This window comes from Geotrypetes seraphini, chromosome 2, assembly GCF_902459505.1.
Source record: "Geotrypetes seraphini chromosome 2, aGeoSer1.1, whole genome shotgun sequence".
Classification (NCBI taxonomy): domain Eukaryota; kingdom Metazoa; phylum Chordata; class Amphibia; order Gymnophiona; family Dermophiidae; genus Geotrypetes; species Geotrypetes seraphini.
Genome location: NC_047085.1, coordinates 157388822 through 157407253, shown reverse-complemented (window position 1 = coordinate 157407253; position 18432 = coordinate 157388822). Strand labels below are relative to the sequence as shown.

The window sequence follows — 18432 nt, the reverse complement described above, 5'->3', positions numbered from 1 at the left end:
CTGTGGTGTGACAGCACTCTCAATAGGTGAAGCAAACAGGCAATGGCCTTTTTGTTTGTTATTACCTTAGCTTGGGCTCCTACCAGTCTCCTCTCTCATACCCCTGCTCCCAAGCCTTCACCCAGTTTCAGCCTATCTCTCTCTGAACTGCCATCTTCTCCCGTTACCTTATAGTCTATATTCACAGAAGAAACCGGATACTGTATATACCTGAATACAAACTGACCCGAATATAAACCGAGGTAACCTTCCCCCCCATGGAGAAAAAATGGTTGACTTGAATATAAACCAGGTGTGTGTGTGTGTGTTTAATATTCAAATGCAGTGCCTTTCCTTGCCCTGCTAGGCTCTGCACCAGCCCCCCTCCCTCCGTGCCAGGTTCTGTACCCTTTCCCCTCTCCCTCCCGATGACTTACAGGTCTCCACCGGGTCTGCTGAGAGACCTGATGGTCCAGTGGTGGCTGGGACAGGAGGAATCCCTCCCGCCTCCTGTCCCAGCCAGATTTTAATTATTTTTATCTCCCTCCCGCCTCCCCCGCGTACCGTAAGTATCCCTGGTGGTCCAGCGGTGAATAACGGTAGGAGCAACCTTCCTTCGCTCCTGCCCATGCAGAACCCGTTAGTTAATTGGCTGCCGCGAGTTCTCATGGGACTGAAAGAACTTGTGACAGCCAATCAGCTAGCGGCTCTGCATGGGCAGGAGCGACCTTCCTTCACTCCTGCCTGTGCAGAGCTGCTAGCGGATTGGCTGCAATGAGTTCTCAATTAGCTAGTGGTTCTGCATGGGCAGGAGCGAAGGAAGGTCGCTCCAGTTGCGATTCACCGCTGGACCACCAGGGATATTTAAGGTAAATGGGGGAGGCAGGAGGGAGATTAAAAAATTTTAGAATCGGGCTGGGACAGGAGGCGGGAGGGATCCCTCCTGTCCCGTCCACCGCTGGACCACCAGGGATATTTAAGGTACATGGGGGAGGCAGGAGGGAGATAAAAAAAATTTAGAATCGGGCTGGGACAGGAGGCGGGAGGGATCCCGCCTGTCCTGACCACCACTGGACCACCAGGTCTCATGGCAGGCCTGCAAACAGGTTCAAGAGGGGGCGGGTCAATGCTGACCCAAATATAAATCGAGACCTCCTCATTTTTGGGCCATTTTTTTGGCCCAAAAATCTCAGTTTATATTTAAGTATCTATGGTACTTCCCATTCCTGTGCTGCGATTCAGCTCTCTCTGTAAGCTTTAACTGCATGATACAGGACGTTCAGGCTTATCTAGCGGTTTTATGTCCCAAAAGACATCCCAAACTTTCTGCAACATACGGCTGAAGCTTATAGAGAAAGCTGAACTGTGTCAAGGTGCTAAAGCAGGAAACGCACTATTTGGGGCAATTGAACCAAAAACAAAATTCGGGGGCATGAAAAGCACAGTTACTTACCGTAACAGGTGTTATCCAGGGACAGCAGGCAGATATTCTTAACACATGGGTGACGTCACCGACGGAGCCCTCGGTACGGACCTTTTTAACTAGAAGTTTCTAGTTGGCCGCACCGCGCGTGCGCGAGTGCCTTCCCGCCCGACGGAGGAGTGCGTGGTCCCCAGTTAGTATAAGCCAGCTAAGAAGCCAACCCGGGGAGGTGGGTGGGACGTAAGAATATCTGCCTGCTGTCCCTGGATAACACCTGTTACGGTAAGTAACTGTGCTTTATCCCAGGACAAGCAGGCAGCATATTCTTAACACATGGGTGACCTCCAAGCTAACAAAGAGGGAGGTGGGATGGTTGGCCATTTAGGAAAATAAATTTTGTAACACAGATTGGCCGAAGTGTCCATCCCGTCTGGAGAATGCGTCCAGACAGTAGTGAGTAGTGAATGTGTGAACTGAGGACCAAGTGGCCGCCTTGCAGATTTCCTCGATGGGCGTGGAGCGGAGGAAAGCTACAGAAGCAGCCATAGCTCGGACCCTGTGGGCCGTGACAGTTCCATCCAGTGAGAGACCGGCCCGAGCGTAGCAGAAAGCAATACAGGCAGCAAGCCAATTGGAAAGTGTCCGTTTGGAGACAGGACGACCCAAACGGTTGGGATCGAAAGACAAAAAGAGCTGAGGGGATGTCCGGTGAGCTCTGGTACGATCAAGATAGTAAGCAAGGGCACGCTTACAATCCAGCGTGTGCAACGCCTGTTCCCCAGGATGCGAGTGAGGCTTAGGGAAGAAGACGGGCAGCACAATGGACTGGTTAAGGTGAAAAGCCGAGACCACCTTGGGAAGGAATTTAGGGTGGGTACGCAGAACAACCTTGTCATGGTGAAAAACAGTGAAAGGTGGGTCGGCAACCAGTGCATGCAGTTCGCTAACCCTCCTGGCAGAGGTGATGGCAATTAGGAAAAGCACCTTCCAGGTAAGAAGCCTGAGCGAAGTTGTGGCAAGAGGCTCAAACGGGGGTTTCATGAGGGCTGAGAGAACCACATTCAGGTCCCAGACGACAGGAGGAGGTTTGAGAGGCGGTTTGAGATTGAAGAGCCCTCTCATAAATCTGGAAACCAGAGGATGAGCCGTGAGGGGTTTTCCGAGAATAGGCTCATGAAACGCAGTGATGGCACTGAGGTGGACTCTGATGGAGGTAGTTTTGAGGCCAGCATTGGACAGTGAGAGCAAATATTCCAAGACAGTTTCCACCGCTAAGGAGGTGGGTTCCTGACGATGCCGGAGACACCACGAGGAGAATCTGGTCCACTTCTGATGGTAACATTGGAGAGTGGCCGGTTTCCTGGAGGCGTCCAAAATGAGGCGGACCGGTTGAGATAGATTCTCTGGAGAGGTCAGCCCGAGAGAAACCAAGCTGTCAGGTGGAGCGAAGACAGATTGGGATGCAGTAGAGACTGATGCTGCTGCGAAAGTAGAGTAGGAAACACAGGAAGTAGAATGGGTTCCCTGGAGCTGAGTTGGAGCAGGAGTGAGAACCAGTGTTGGCGAGGCCACCGAGGGGCGATAAGAATCATGGTGGCGTGATCCTTGCGGAGTTTGGACAAGGTCCGCAACATCAGAGGAAGTGGAGGGAAGGCATACAGGAACCGATCCCTCCAATCGAGCAGGAATGCATCCGGAGCCAGACGGTGAGGAGAGAAGAGTCTGGAACAGAATTGGGGCAGCTGATGATTGTGAGGTGCTGCAAAGAGGTCCACCTGCGGAGTGCCCCATCGAGCAAAGATGGATAGCAGAGTCGGAGGGTCCAAAGTCCACTCGTGAGGCTGAAGGATGCGGCTGAGATTATCGGCCAGAGAGTTCTGTTCGCCCTGGATATAGACCGCCCTGAGAAAGAGATTGCGGTCCGTGGCCCAGGTCCAGATGCGCAGAGCCTCCAAACAAAGGGGGCGAGATCCGGTGCCGCCTTGCTTGTTTATGTAGTACATGGCGACTTGATTGTCTGTGCACAGGAGGAGGACTTGAGGGCAGAGAAGATGTTGGAAAGCCTTGAGGGCGTAGAACATGGCTCTGAGTTCCAGGAAATTGATGTGATGACGACGCTCCTGTGGGGTCCAAAGTCCCTGGGTGCGTAGATCTCCCAGGTGAGCTCCCCACGCGTAGGGGGACGCATCTGTGGTGATGATCATAGAGTGGGGGGGCAGATGAAAGAGTAGGCCCCTGGAAAGATTTGAGGAGTTCAACCACCATTGGAGAGATTGCTGAAGAGATGATGTCACAGAGATGGGATGAGAAAGAAGATCCGAAGTCTGTGACCATTGGGTGGCGAGAGTCCACTGAGGCGTACGAAGGTGGAGACGTGCCAGAGGAAGGACATGCACCGTCGAGGCCATGTGACCCAGGAGGACCATCATCTGTCGGGCAGGAATGGAGGGATGCATGAGCACCTGACGGCAGAGATGGAGCAGGGTCCGCTGGCGATCGGAGGGGAGAAAGGCCCTCATCAGCGTGGTGTCCAGAACTGCTCCAATGAATTGAAGTCGCTGGGTGGGAAGCAGATGCGACTTGGGGTAGTTGATCTCGAACCCCAGGAGGTGGAGGAGAGAGATGGTGTGATGAGTAGCTTGTAGCACGAGTTGAGATGAAGGTGCTTTCACCAACCAATCGTCCAAGTAGGGGAACACCTGGAGGTTGTGAGACCTGAGGAAGGCCGCTACCACTATAAGGCACTTGGTGAAGACCCTGGGGGAGGAAGCGAGGCCGAACGGTAGCACCTTGTACTGATAGTGGTGGTGCAGTACCTGGAACCGCAGGTAGCGGCGAGAACTCTGATTGATGGAGATGTGAGTGTAGGCCTCTTTGAGGTCCAGGGAACATAGCCAGTCGTGTTGAGAAAGAAGAGGGTAAAGCGTGGCAAGGGAGAGCATTCTGAACTTCTCCTTGACCAGACACTTGTTGAGATCCCTTAGATCGAGAATGGGACGGAGGTCTCCCGTCTTTTTGGGAACCAGGAAGTAGCGGGAGTAGAATCCCTGACCCCTTTGATCTGGAGGTACTTCTTCGATGGCATTGAGAAGGAGGAGGGATTGAACTTCCCTCAGGAGGAGGGGGGTTTGAGATGAGTGTGAAGCAGACTCTACGGGAAGGTTGTCTGGTGGAAGAGTCTGGAAGTTGAGAGAGTAGCCGTGGCGGATGATGTTGAGGACCCACTGGTCCGACGTGATGACTTCCCAACGGCTGGAGAAAATGGTGAGACGACCCCCGATAGGCTGTGGAAGAGGCAGTGAGGGAGGATGACTGGCTATGCCATGGAGAGAAGAGTCAAAAGGGCTGAGACTGTTTAGCAGGCTGAGGCGGCTTAGAGGGTTGAGTGGCCTGAGATCGAGCCTGGGCATGGTGCTGCTGTTGACGAGGTCGCCGAGATTGTTGGGGGGGGCGGATTGAGTGGCCTGGCTGAGAACCTCCGCTGGTAAGAAGATTGAGGCCGATAGGGTCGAGCAGGCGGAGCCTTCTTTTTTGGCTTGATCAAGGTGTCCCACCTGGTCTCATGGGCCGAGAGTTTCTGGGTGGTGGAATCCAGGGACTCTCCAAAGAGTTCATCCCCGAGACAGGGGGCGTTGGCCAAACGATCCTGGTGGTTGACGTCCAGGTCGGAGACTCTGAGCCAGGCTAGTCGACGCATGGCTACAGCCATGGCAGAGGCCCGAGAGGTGAGCTCGAAGGAGTCATATATTGAGCGGACCATGTATTTTCGCATCTGGAGAAGACCAGAGATGTGTTGCTGGAATAGCGGGACCTTGCGCTCAGGAAGGTACTTCTGAAGGGTAGACAGTTGTTGGACCAAGTGTTTTAAGTAGAAAGAAAAATGGAAGGAGTAGTTGTTTGCCCTGTTGGCCAGCATGGCATTTTGGTAAAGCCTCTTGCCAAATTTGTCCATGGTCTTACCTTCTCTGCCAGGAGGGGTAGAGGCATAGACACTGGAGCCCTGGGTCTTTTTCAAAGTGGATTCCACTAAAAGGGACTCATGGGGCAATTGAGATTTGTCAAATCCAGGTATAGGGATGACCCGGTAAAGGTTGTCCAGCTTACGGGGGGCTCCCGGTACCGTGAGGGGAGTTTCCAAGTTCTTGTAGAACGTTTCCCGTAGGATGTCATGTACGGGAAGCTTGAGGAACTCCTTAGGAGGTTGCTCAAAATCTAAAGCCTCTAGAAAGGCTTGAGACTTTTTCGAGTCAGATTCTAGTGGAAGGGATAGGGCAGCAGACATTTCTCTCAGAAATTTAGTGAATGAGGACTGCTCCGGTTTAGAGGTGGCATCGGGTGCCGATGGTTCCTCATCAGATGAGGAGGGATCCTCCTCGGTACCGAGGGGAGTCTCCTCCCACAAATCAGGGTCTCTGACCTCTGGTGCATGTCGAGACACCGGGGTGGAGGGCGCGGTGTGGCGAGTCTTGGACAAAGACTTACCAGAGCGCACTGAAACGGTACCAGGGGAGGACGATCGGCGTCGTTCTCGGTCCCGAGAAGAATGCCGTACCGCCTGGTGCCGAGAAGGATCCACATTGGTCTGAGAATGAACCACCGGATCGGCGTGAAGTTGTTGAGCCGAAAGGATCGGCATAGAGGTGTTTACCGGTACCGAAGGAGTGGACACCGGGGGCTCGGTGCGGGGCTCGGGCCGGTCTGGTACCGGAAGGAGCGGTGCCAGGATAGAGGGTAACAGCTGTTCAAGTTGTTTCTTCAACTGTTCCTGAAGCTGAGCTTTGAGAATGACCGAGATACGGTCATCTAGGGGTGGCATCGGAACCGCTTTCTTTTTCTTCGGTTCCTTGGATGCCGCTCCACGCCCCGGCGATGAGGAGGCCGATGACGAGGCACTCACCGATATCGGGGCGGAGCGTTTGCGGGACCGGTGCGATGCCGGTAGGGACGGTGTCGCCACCGTAGCTGGAGGGCGCTCGAGGGAAGAGGAAGGCTTCTTAGCCGGCTTACCTGGCGCCAGAGACGCCGATGTGGGGTCGGGCGGTGTCGAAGTAGACGGTGCCGATTTCTGTGGTACCGCTGTCGATGTCGAGGAGTCCATCGCCGACTCGGTGCCGAAAAGAAGAGTTTGTTGGATTCTTCGGTTTTTAAGCGTTCGTTTTTGCAGAGTGGCACAGCGGGTGCAGGAGTCCGCCCGATGCTCCGGACCCAGACACTGCAAACACCAATTGTGTGGGTCAGAAACGGAGATCGGGCGTGCACACCGCTGGCACTTCTTAAAACCGACCTGCGGGGGCATGAAGGGGAAGATAGCCTCCGCAAAATCGAAGTCCGAGGCCTGTATAATGGCAACAGGCCCCGCCGGGGCAAAAACGAAAGGAAAAGGAAAAATGAAAGTTTTTTTTTTTTTTTTTTTTTGCAAATCAAAGAAAAAGTAAACCCGAAGGTAAAGAGAGAAAAAATTAGGAAAAAAACGCGAGCGGGAAGGCGAAAAAGTGATTTCAACGGCCGTTGAAAAAATACACGCGTCTTCTTTGCTCCGCGGAAACGAAGAAACTGGGGACCACGCACTCCTCCGTCGGGCGGGAAGGCACTCGCGCACGCGCGGTGCGGCCAACTAGAAACTTCTAGTTAAAAAGGTCCGTACCGAGGGCTCCGTCGGTGACGTCACCCATGTGTTAAGAATATGCTGCCTGCTTGTCCTGGGATAATCCCAGGTGCCAGCATCCAATTTTAAGGCATCATGTTGACCTGGAGCCTAGGAGTTTTGAGCCCTGAATTAAACACATGCTTCCTTTCACAAGTCATCTATCAGCAAGTGTTTGGGGCTATTAATTCCTTAAGAATGCAAATGCTGACTGCATACATTAAGGTTTAAAAATGATGCCTGTTGGAAGTTAATATCATTCCTCCAGATTGGGCAGTTAATGCCCTGGCTAGATTAAAGGTCCTTGAAATGTTCCCACAACAAGGACATGAAATGATAGGGACATTTTAATGTGAACAAATGCTTAGTTACCCACTGAAATGCACTCAGGACTACGACCATGTGGTCCAGCACACCAACTGCTTATTATCAGGCATAATAATATAATAGTTTTAGTAACTGGGCCAAGAAATGTGCCTTTCCCAGTAAGAAGCTACTTGCCTTTTACAAACTACTGCAGTGGAACCTGACATGGTAACTTGAATGGAACTGGTTTTGTTTTCTCCTCATTTTCTTTGGTTTTTACTCACCTGATCTGTGGGTGTATAATCGTCCTGCCGGACATGTTCGATTTTCTCTAGAAAGCTGAAAATAAAAATGAGATACGGTGTGAAGATGACAACATATATAGCCCCAGGATACTCCTAGAGACAGCCCTTTCCTCCCAACTTTCTGTGTTATAATCAACATCATCAGTCTCTTTTGGCAGCTCATGAGTGGACTCTACTAAGGATTGGCAGGAACTTTACAGGTACAGGACACATATAGATTTATACCACCACAAAATACTTTTTTTTTTTTGCTTTTGGCTGTTTTTCTGGCTGTTTGGCTTTTGGAGGCAATTTTAAGGGGCCTGTGCTCTTACAAACTTGTCCAAGGGTGCTGTATACTCGTACGTAAATGTGTGGGAAGTTGGAACATGGACACATAGAAAGTAATTTTGTAAAGCTTTTTTTTTTTGTGGGGGGGGGGAAGTAAAGCACATTTTACATATGAAAAAGGGTTTTTTAAATATAAAATTTGTACATGAATGTAAACACAAAAAATAGGTACGTGGAAAAAAATAAGGTGAGCTGGTTGAAATTGTGTATTTGGATTTTCAAAAGGCATTTGATAAAGTACCTCATGAAAGACTTCTGAGGAAATTAGAGGGTGGGACATGGGATAGGAGGTAATGTCCTATTATGGATTAAGAACTAGTTGAAAGACAGTAAACAGAGAGTAGGTTTAAATGGTCAATATTCTCAATGGAGAAGGGTAAACAGTGGGGTGTCCCAGGAGTCTGTGTTGGAACCACTGCTTTTTGCTATATTTATCAGTGATCTAGAGATGGAAATAACTAGTGAGATAATTAAATTGCTACTCCTTGGGTTTTGGCCAGGTACTAGTGACCTGGATTGGCCACCGTGAGAACAGGCTACTGGGCTTGATGGACCATTGGTCTGACCCAGTAAGGCTATTCTTATGGGTGAGAGGGGAGGAAAGATGTTGCACATGTGGGGGAAAGGAAAGAGGAAGAACTGGGGTGAAGGCGAGGAAGGGATCATGTACACGAAAAAAATAAGCCCTACCCGAAAGATGCTGCAGAGGGAAGGCTACCAGACCTACTAAAGGTTTTCCAATCAATTAACACCTCTAATAAACCTACAGAGAGCATTCTCCCTTCAATCCTAAAAAAAATTCTTCCCTATTTTTGGCCCATTCATTTTGGAAATGATAACAAAAAGTCTTACCTCTAATCTTGTTCCAAAAGCCTGGAAATCTACATTAGTTTTTCCTAAACTAAAAAATCAAAACCTAGATGAAACACAGCCAGCAAACTATCGTCCTATCGCCAACCTCCCTCTCATTGCAAAACTTACGGAAAAAGTATTACTGAACCAGCTTACTGAATTTCTTGATAACACCAACGCCCTTCACCCGTACCAAACTGGCCTCTGCTCCTACTATTCCACAGAATTATCCCTACTCGGTCTCACCTTCACTATACATTACTTCCATGATCACCGACAATCCATCCTTCTTATCTCTCTAGACTTGTCAGCCGCTTTCGACCCAGTCGACCATCACCTTCTCATTGATCGTTTTAAAAACTGTGGTGTCACAGGTTCTGCCCTCTTATGGTTCACTTCTTACTTCAAAGACCGCAATTTCAAAGTCTATTTGAAAGAAAAAATCTCATCTCCAATTACTCAAACTTTTGGTGTTCTCCTTTACTATTTAGTATCTTCCTAGCCTCTCTTCTCACTCTATCCCAATCCATTGGATTCACAATTAATGCTTACGCAGATGACATTCAACTTCTCCACCCCATTGATCCTTCCAATATCTGTGATATACAAGAAATTAACACTAAACTTGACAAAATTAGCGACTGGCTCTGTACAAATAAACTCTCCCTCAACATAAATAAATCCTGCGGCATACTCTTCCCAATCAGGAACAACAAAATGATAAATGGACAAATCTCTGTTAAATCCTCCACGATAAAAATAGAATCAAAAATAAAATTGCTCGGAGTCATTCTAGCTAAAGATTTAACCTTTCTTGACCAGATAAGCTCTGTCGTAAAAAGCTGTTTTTACAAACTTCAGCTCATCCACTCTTTAACCTCAATCCTCGAAACTGATGCTATCACAACCCTTATGCGCTCACTGGTTATCTCTCATTTAGATTATTGCGACTCCCTCTATAATGGAATCACCCAAAAAGAATTATGTCATCTGCAGCTCAGTCAAAATACAGCAATTAAACTCATCTTTAAAGTAGGAAAATATGATTACATTACCCCTCTCCTGTGAGAAGCAAATTGGCTACCCATAACACATCGTATTACTTATAAAACTTTTCTGCTGATCTTTAAAATAAAACTTTTGCGTCTCTCACCCTTTCTTGACAGACTCATCATCCCCTATTGCTCTTCTCGGACCCTTAGATTGGCTGACCAGAATTTATTGACCTTATCTTCTATCATAAGAACATAAGAATTGGGTCAGACCAGTGGTCCATCGTGCCCAGCAATCTGCTCACGCGATGGCCCCTAGGTCAAAGACCAGTGCTCTAAATGAGTCTAAGCCAAAATCACCTCTAAACTAGCACCTGAGCCAAGCCTCACCTGTGTACTTTCCAGTTAAGCAGAAACTTGTCCAACTTTGTCTTGAATCCCTGGAGGGTGTTTTCCCCTACAACAGACTCCGGAAGAGCGTTCCAGTTTTCTACCACTCTCTGGGTGAAGAAGAACTTCCTTATGTTCGCATGGAATCTATCCCCTTTCAACTTTAGAGAATGCCTTCTCGTTCTCCCTTCCTTGGAGAGGGTGAACAACCTGTCTTTATCTACTAAGTCTATTCCCTTCAGAATATTGAAAGTTTCCATCAAGTCCCCTCTCGATCTCCTCTTTTCGAGGGAGAAGAGGCCCAGTTTCTCTAATCTCTCACTGTACGGCAACTCCTCCAGCCCCTTAACTATTTTAGTCGCTCTTCTCCAGACCCTTTCAAGTAGTACCGTGTCCTTCCTCATGTACGGCGACCAGTGCTTGACACAGTACTCCAGGTGAGGGCGCACCATGGCCCAGTATAGCGGCATGATAACCTTCTCCGATCTGTTCGTGATCACCTTCTTTATCAAGGAATTCTACTACACTAGAAATATTAAGTTTTCCGTCGTAGTTTCAACTTTATGGAACGCCATGCCACCTCAACTCCACCACGAAAACTCCCTCGACAAATTTAAGACTAAACTAAAAACATTCTTATTCCAAGATGCATACCATAGCGTCTAAATACTTTCTTTTCCAACAATACAGCAATATATTAAACGAACTGCTTTTAAGAAGTGATTCCCCTTCCTGGTGTTTATTCCACCCTTCCTTCCCCTAATTAATTTGTTTTAATGATGTAATTATTAACTTCTCTCCCTCTTTTCCCTCAAACTCATGTTCGTATTTGTAATTTGTCTATTTAATGTTCACATTTTCTCCTCCTACCCCCTTCTAAAATCAAGTTTCAAGTTTATTATAAATTTGATTGATCGCTTATTCAAACTTCTAAGCGATGAACACATCAGTAAAATTACAAAATTAAGGGGGCAACAAAACAAATAACTAAACCTTATGAAACATATTGAAGACTAATTTTACAAATATATTAAAACAAGAGGAAAGGATGAGAAAAGAAATACAAATTGTTGATAGGAGAGAAGACAATTATGGTAAAAAAACAATAGGAAGGGAGAGAACAATGAACCTCAGAGAAGTTATGGAGTTGGAATGAAACTCCTAGTCAAGTTTTCTAATTATCAAATGCATCCGTAAATGTATTCTAAACATTATTTTTTAGCTTGATAACATTCTTAGTATCGTTTACCATCCCTTTTCTAATAATTCCTAGCATCTTGTTTGCTGTACTGGCTATTTTTCTCATTTGTATCTTCAATTTTCTGATTCCTTTCCCCTGTTCCCTATCTTCCTCTTTCTGTGTAGGTTACAAAAATTAACATCTTTTTTGTTAACCTTTCAGCCACTTCTTTTGAGGCCCACAGTGCATTCCTTTTCATCACTTTTGTAACAAATAGGTTTATTAGCCCTTACAAATCTCTCCTTTGCATTGTCCACTGCTTTTCTACTTGCCCCAGATGGTTTTTATTCAGTTAATGACTCCTTACCACATCAAAAGAGTTTTTGAGAAGTTTAACATCCTTACCTTTGAATGAGTCATCATCATCTGTGCCCTAATATTGCACTATACCATCTGGTGATCATTGAATCTCAGATGCCCTGTTTTGGGTATCTGCAGGAGTTCAGTTTGCACACTCTATTCCTCATCTTATATCTTATTAAGGAAGAAGTCAATAGCAACACTTAGTAATTTTCTGACATCTACTGCAATTCCCTCAATTAACTTTTTTTTTGTCATCACAAAATGCTTTCTGATAGATAGATACTGACAGAATATGAATGTTTGCAAAGGAATGGCCTGCAGAGGGCAGCATCTGGCAAGCCATTACCACTAGCTCACTGTATTTCACTACTGTCAAGCACAGGTAGAAATCATGTTTGTTTTCCTGAATGTGTACTTTATGGGGGGGGGGGGGGGGGGGGGAGGGGGGAAGAATTAGAAAATAAAATAATCATATACTGGAGCCCAGCAATGTACTGAGTACAGAAGAATTAACTTGTTAGAAATATATCTTAACAGTAAAATATAATAAGTTAAAAAATAGTCTCCATTGGGATAAAACTCTTAGACGTGAACTTCCTGGTTCTATAGTTGTGTAAAGACGGACATTCCTCATATGGGATCAAACTTAAAACAGCATCATTCTGGTATGAACTTCCTCTGATAAGATGTTAAACTATGCTAAAAGTGTAGGTGAATTATGAGAGTGCATTCATTCATCTGGAATGCCCCTATTCCAGAGACCAAATTAACTCTTTGCCTAAGGAAAATTAATTTTTTTCAGCAGGACAAAGAGGAGAGGGAGAAGTGTTCTAGGAGATGGGGACTTTGGTAGTAAAAAAAAAAGCTTGTAATTAATGAAGCTTGATCTTACAATACAGTGATACCTTGGAATCCGAACTTAATCCATTCCAGAACCCCGTTTGAGTTCCAAAGCGTTCGAGTTCCAAGACAGTTTTTCCCCATTGAAAATAATAGAAACTGGATTAATCCATTCCTGGGTCCCACAAACTCAAATTTTAACAGGAAATACACTGGATTTTAAGGTAAAATATTAACAAATATTCCAAAACAGCATTCAGATTCTGGGGCACAAACACACACATCCAATGTGCAGGGCGTTTGGATTCCAAGACAAAATTTACTACAAAAAAAAGTTTGGATTCCAAGTCGTTTGAGTTCTGGGGCATTCGGATTCCGAGGTACCACTGTATTGTAAACCTGCCTAGCCACTCATCTGATTTTCTATAACAGTAACTGGGTATAAAATTGCCATTAGAGAACAGAGAGTAAGTTGGCGTGTGCATATCTAATTGTAGGCACAAGTACTTAAACCATGACAAAGGCCGGTATAAATGATTACATCTAAATGTGGCAGCAGTGTGTGTGGTAGTATTCTATAAATATACAGTTCAGAATGCTTTAAAGCAGGGGTGTCCAACCTGCGGCCCCGTGAAGTATTTTGTGCGGCCCCGGTCGAGGGCGATGCAGTGTTTTCCTTTGCTGCCCCCTGGTGTTTACTGTCTTGCCGCCGGGCTCCCTCCTCTGTCTTGCTGCAGCGTTTGCGCGGCCCCAGAAACATTTTTTTGGGCTAATGCGGCCCAGAGAAGCCTAAAGGTTGGACCCGCTTTAAAGTAAGAATGTGTTTCACTGATCCACACAGGATATTCTGCGTGAATGAATGATTATAAAATTACTCAAAACTTAATAGTAAGAAAGTAAAATGTTTTCATTGCATAAGGCTTCATGCCACTTGACAAAATTTGTACAGAGCCAGTCGCTAATTTTGACAAAATAGTGGAAGCCCCTTTTACAGGAATATCTGCAATGAGCCATTTAAGATAAGCATTTACCTATTTACCAGTTTTGCACAGTGAGATGTTGCAGTTTTTGCCTTTTTCTTCTTGGCAGAATATCTCAAGCTTTTTCAAGTTATTTGGGGTTTCTAGGGTTACCAGATTTTCCCCGAAGGAAAATCCAGACCCCCATGACTACACCCCCAAGCCCGGCCCCGTTCCGCCCTGCCCCCAGATGGCATTCACGCATGCGTGCACGTGATGCAATGACATCACGCGCAGGCGCGGATGCCCCCTCCTGATGCGATTTTTACAGGAAGCTTTTCAAAACCCAAAGTGCAGGGTTTTGAAAAGCCATCCGGACCCCCGAACATGTCATCAAAAAGGAGAACAAGTCCGGGGAAATCCAGAGGTCTGGTAACCCTAGGACAGTCTGTCCCTGTGGCCTAGGAAGGGGGGGGGCAGAAGTGAACCAAACAACATTCACAGGTGGCATCCTTGAAACAGCCATTGGGCAAAATATGTCGGATGAAGATAGTCCCCAGCTGGCATAGCAGAACAGAGCACCCAGATAAGAGCTTTTTAAGCATATTTAAAATTGAAACTTTTGATAACATTTAGTATGTAAATAAAATGCATAAATAAAACGTATGAATAAAGCATATAAACAAAGCGCATGAATCAAGCGCAGAAGTAAAGTGTGTAACACATTGGGTCAATGAGGAGTGAAATTGTTGGCTAAACTGTGCAGATATTTCCGTTGATTAAAAGTGATCAAGACATGGAAAGCACATGGCAACGAACCGGAACATCAACCCCCCTCGTAACATCATCACATACCTGATCTTGCAAACTGTTAACCCCAACCCCTAACCACTAACTGTGAACACTCTATTCAATTTACGGAACATTTCTACTTCTGTGCAAACAGCTTGGCACTTCCTGGCCTTGCAACACACAAACTGTTGCTAACATTATTAATATTATCAAATGTATACTACTATACTCTTTAATCCATTGTACGAGACGTATACTGCTATACTCTTTAATTCATTGTACGTAAAGTTTCTCTTTATTGTATTTACATTTTCTTTCATTGTATTCACAGTTTCTTTTATTGTAAACCGCCTAGAAGTCGCAAGATAGCTGGCGGTATATAAAAATAAAGTTATTATTATTATTATTATTATTATCTGATGACCTAAATAGAAGACTTTATTAGTTATACTGAAGATATATGATTTATATTGCTTCACATTTATTTATATCACTAGATTTGATGAGTGAGCAAAGAACTGGATATTGAACATTAGCTGTGGACAATATTTTTATTCCAAGCATACAAAGTTCCACTTTGGCCTCCTCAGATCATAGAAATTCTCACATGTGTTTCTTTACCAAACCTACTTGGCACATTGTATACTGTTCTGATTTTTCTAAAAATGACTATACATTATAGCTTAAATAGGGTTATCATATAGCTCCAGAAAAAATAGGACGGATTGAGATTTCTCCGGAGACAAGCAGGGGAGATGCAGTCACACTTGTTGGTGAAATCCTTAGACTGATCCTGTGTGTCGGTGCTCTTCCATAGCAAACGTAAGCCTTTGGCTTACTGGGCATGTGCAGGAATTCCCACCTTCATTGGCCCCTTCCTTTGATACTCAGTTTTGTCTCTAGCTGAAAGTCATATATACATATCTTAGAGAGGAAGGGGAAGGGGAAATGTGACTACATTCCCCTGCTGTCTACGGAAAACTTCTGTTACAGGTAAGCAATTACACTATCTGAGTTTTACTTCCATTGAAAGTAATGGAAACAAAACCCAGATGTCTCAATCTGTCCTCCTTTTTCAGGAGCCATATGGTAACCCTAAACTTAAATTACTAAAAAAAAGTGTTTGTGAGAGGAACAGCATGGTCGGGGATCAAGTAGGGGGGAAGGATTTTAAATCCGTAAGCCTGTGCCCTGTTTTGGCTTTTTATTTTCCCTTTAAGAAAAGTTTGAACTGAATGTGAAAGGGAATGAACACTTTAGTGGAAGGGACTCCAGGAAAATGATTCCTTACATTCCTGCCAGACCGGTCCAGACTAGAAAGTTATATTGTTTAGAATAATGAAACACTGATTCCTGGTGCTTCTGGTACCTCCAGATTGGTGTTGTCTTTCTTATCGTGCAGACCTTGTGCATCTATTAGTGGGTTCTCCGGTATTGTTACCAAGAGGACCAGGCCTTCTTTGTTACGGTTAGTGTTCATGAAAGAGCCGGATCCCTTTTGGCTTACAGCTTTGCCCTAGATCAGTAGCATGGAAGGTTGCTTCTCTTTGGGTTTTGGCCAGGTACTAGTGACCTGGATTGTCCACTGTGAGAATGGGCTTGATGGACCGTTGGTTTGACCCAGTAAGGCTATTCTTATGTTCTTAAGACATCACCTGCAAGGGAAAGGGGCTAGAGGAAGCTTTGTCTCTTCACTTATAGGAGCATTTTCAAAAAACTAAGATGTCCAAAAAATGGCATAAATGGGCATTTGGACAACCTAATTGTCAGAACATACAAGTACCGATTTTTAAACCCATCTTTCTGGACATCTTGTGAGGCATTCTACCTGCTCTGTGTCCAAGACTAAAGGGGGGGGACATGTTGGATGCATGCTCTGGGCGGGCTTAGACTTGGATGTCTTGTGGTAATAATCGAACCTTTCCTAAGACATCCTGGACAGAAGTTAAGTGTTGTGAGCTAGGCCTGTTTTAACAGTGTCTAAATACCAAAAAGGTACCCAAACTGACCAAACGACCACTGGAGGGATTAAGTTATGACCAGTGGTTCCCAGGCCAGTCGGGTTTTCAAGATAGCCCTAATGAATATGCATGACAGAGATTTGCATATAATGGAGATGCCAGGAATGCAGATCTGCTCCATGCATATTCATTAGGGCTATCATGAAAACCAGACTGGCCTGGGGGTCCTTCAGGACAGGTTTGGGAACCACTGGTTATGACCCTCCCACATTAGTCACTGACCCCTTCCCCCCCCCCAAATCTGAATGAAACAGTACATACCTGTCTCTAGAACAGTAGTACTTAGTATAGGAAATTCTAGTAGAGCATCACAGAGACTAGTGAGTAGGCTAATGAGCCATAGAGAGGACCCAGGCCTGTAAGCGCGCGAGACAAACGCGCGCCGACAAATGTGCGCCGACAATTCAGTACAAGACTTCAGCGTGCCACAGGAAACCCTTATTTTAAAGGGTTTTAAAGGGAACCCCCCACTTTACTTAATAGGGATCGTTCTGGCGTTGGGGGAGGATTTGGGGAGGTTGTAACCCCACATTATACTGGAAACTTAACTTTTCCCCTATTTTTTAGGGGAAAAGTTATGTTTTCAGTATAATTGGGGGGGGGGGGGGTTACACCGTCTAGGTAAGTTGCAGTTATACTCTCTCGAGGAACGCAGAGAGAGGGGAGACATGATAGAGATGTTCAAATATGTTACTGGCCGTATTGAGGTGGAAGAAGATATCTTTTTCCTTACAGGACCTACGGCAACAAGAGGCATCCGTTAAAAATCAAGGGTGGGAGATTTCATGGTGACATTAGGAAGCATTTCTTCACCAAAAGGGTGGTTGATCGTTGGAATGATCTTCCACTTCAGGTAGTCGAGGCCAGCAATGTGCTCAATTTTAAGGAAAAATGGGATAAACATGTGGGTTAACTTCGAGGAAGTGCTTAGGGGGGAGGGTTCTTTGAGTGGGCAGACATGTTGGGCCGATGGCCCTTTTCTGCCGTCATATTCTATGTTTCTATGGGACAGAAACAGATGGTTAAAACAACAGGAAGCTTATCATAGTGTAATGAAAACTAAGAAATGAATTATAATGGGGTATAGGGAAAGAAAAAAAAGGTTTAATTTTTCTGGTTGCCGTATGATGCACTAGGAGGATTTCAGAACTGAGGCACTTATCTATAGGGATTCATATTTGTCTATTTCAACGGACTCGGTTACTATTTGTACAGTACCCCCTTTTCTTCTAAAAGTGTGATCCCCATCTCATGTAGATCAGGTAGCACTACATTACGGGCAGGAGGGATCCCAGGCCCTCCTGCCCTCGACGCAAACCCCCCTCCCCCCAACGACCGCCCCCCCAAGAACCTCCGACCGCCCCCCCCAGCCGACTCGCGACCCCCCTGGCCGACCCCCACGACACCCCCACCCCCCTTCCCCGTACCTTTGTGTAGTTGGCCGGACAGACGGGAGCCAAACCCGCCTGTCCGGCAGGCAGCCAACGACGGAATGAGGACGGATTGGCCCATCCGTCCCAAAGCTCCGCCTACTGGTGGGGCCTAAAGCGCCTGGGCCAATCAGAATAGGCCCTGGAGTCTTAGGTCCCTCCTGGGGGCGGGGCCTTGGGCACATGGTCGGGTTAGGCCCATGTGCCTCAGGCCTTGCCCCCAGGTGGGACCTAAGGCTCCCGGGCCTATTCTGATTGGCCCAGGCGCCTTAGGCCCCAACAGTAGGCGGAGCTTTGGGACGGATGGGCCAATCCGGTCTCATTCCGTCGTTGGCTGCCTGCCGATAGGCGAGTTTGACTCCCGTCTGTCCGGCCAACTACACAAAGATACGGGGAAGGGGGGTGGGGGTGTCGTGGGGGTTGGCCAGGGGGGTCGCGGATCGGCTGGGGGGGGCGGTCGGAGGTTCTTGGGGGGGCGGTCGTTGGGGGGAGGGAGGTTTGCGTCGAGGGCAGGAGGGCCTGGGATCCCTCCTGCCCGTAATGTAGTGCGGGGTGGGGGTAGGGGGTCGCCGTGGCCAGGAGGGTTTGGGCTCCCTCCTGGCCTGAACAACTAGGGGGGGGTTTGC

At 46.7% G+C, this 18432-nt stretch overlaps 1 protein-coding gene across 1 annotated transcript in view; it reads right to left on the bottom strand.

Moving 5' to 3' along the window:
* The window catches only part of GNAL (G protein subunit alpha L), a 572953-nt gene that overhangs the window by 50909 nt on the left and 503612 nt on the right, over nt 1-18432 (bottom strand). The window contains 1 exon segment of the mRNA XM_033934098.1: nt 7637-7691. Coding sequence (XP_033789989.1) covers nt 7637-7691 — 55 coding nt within the window.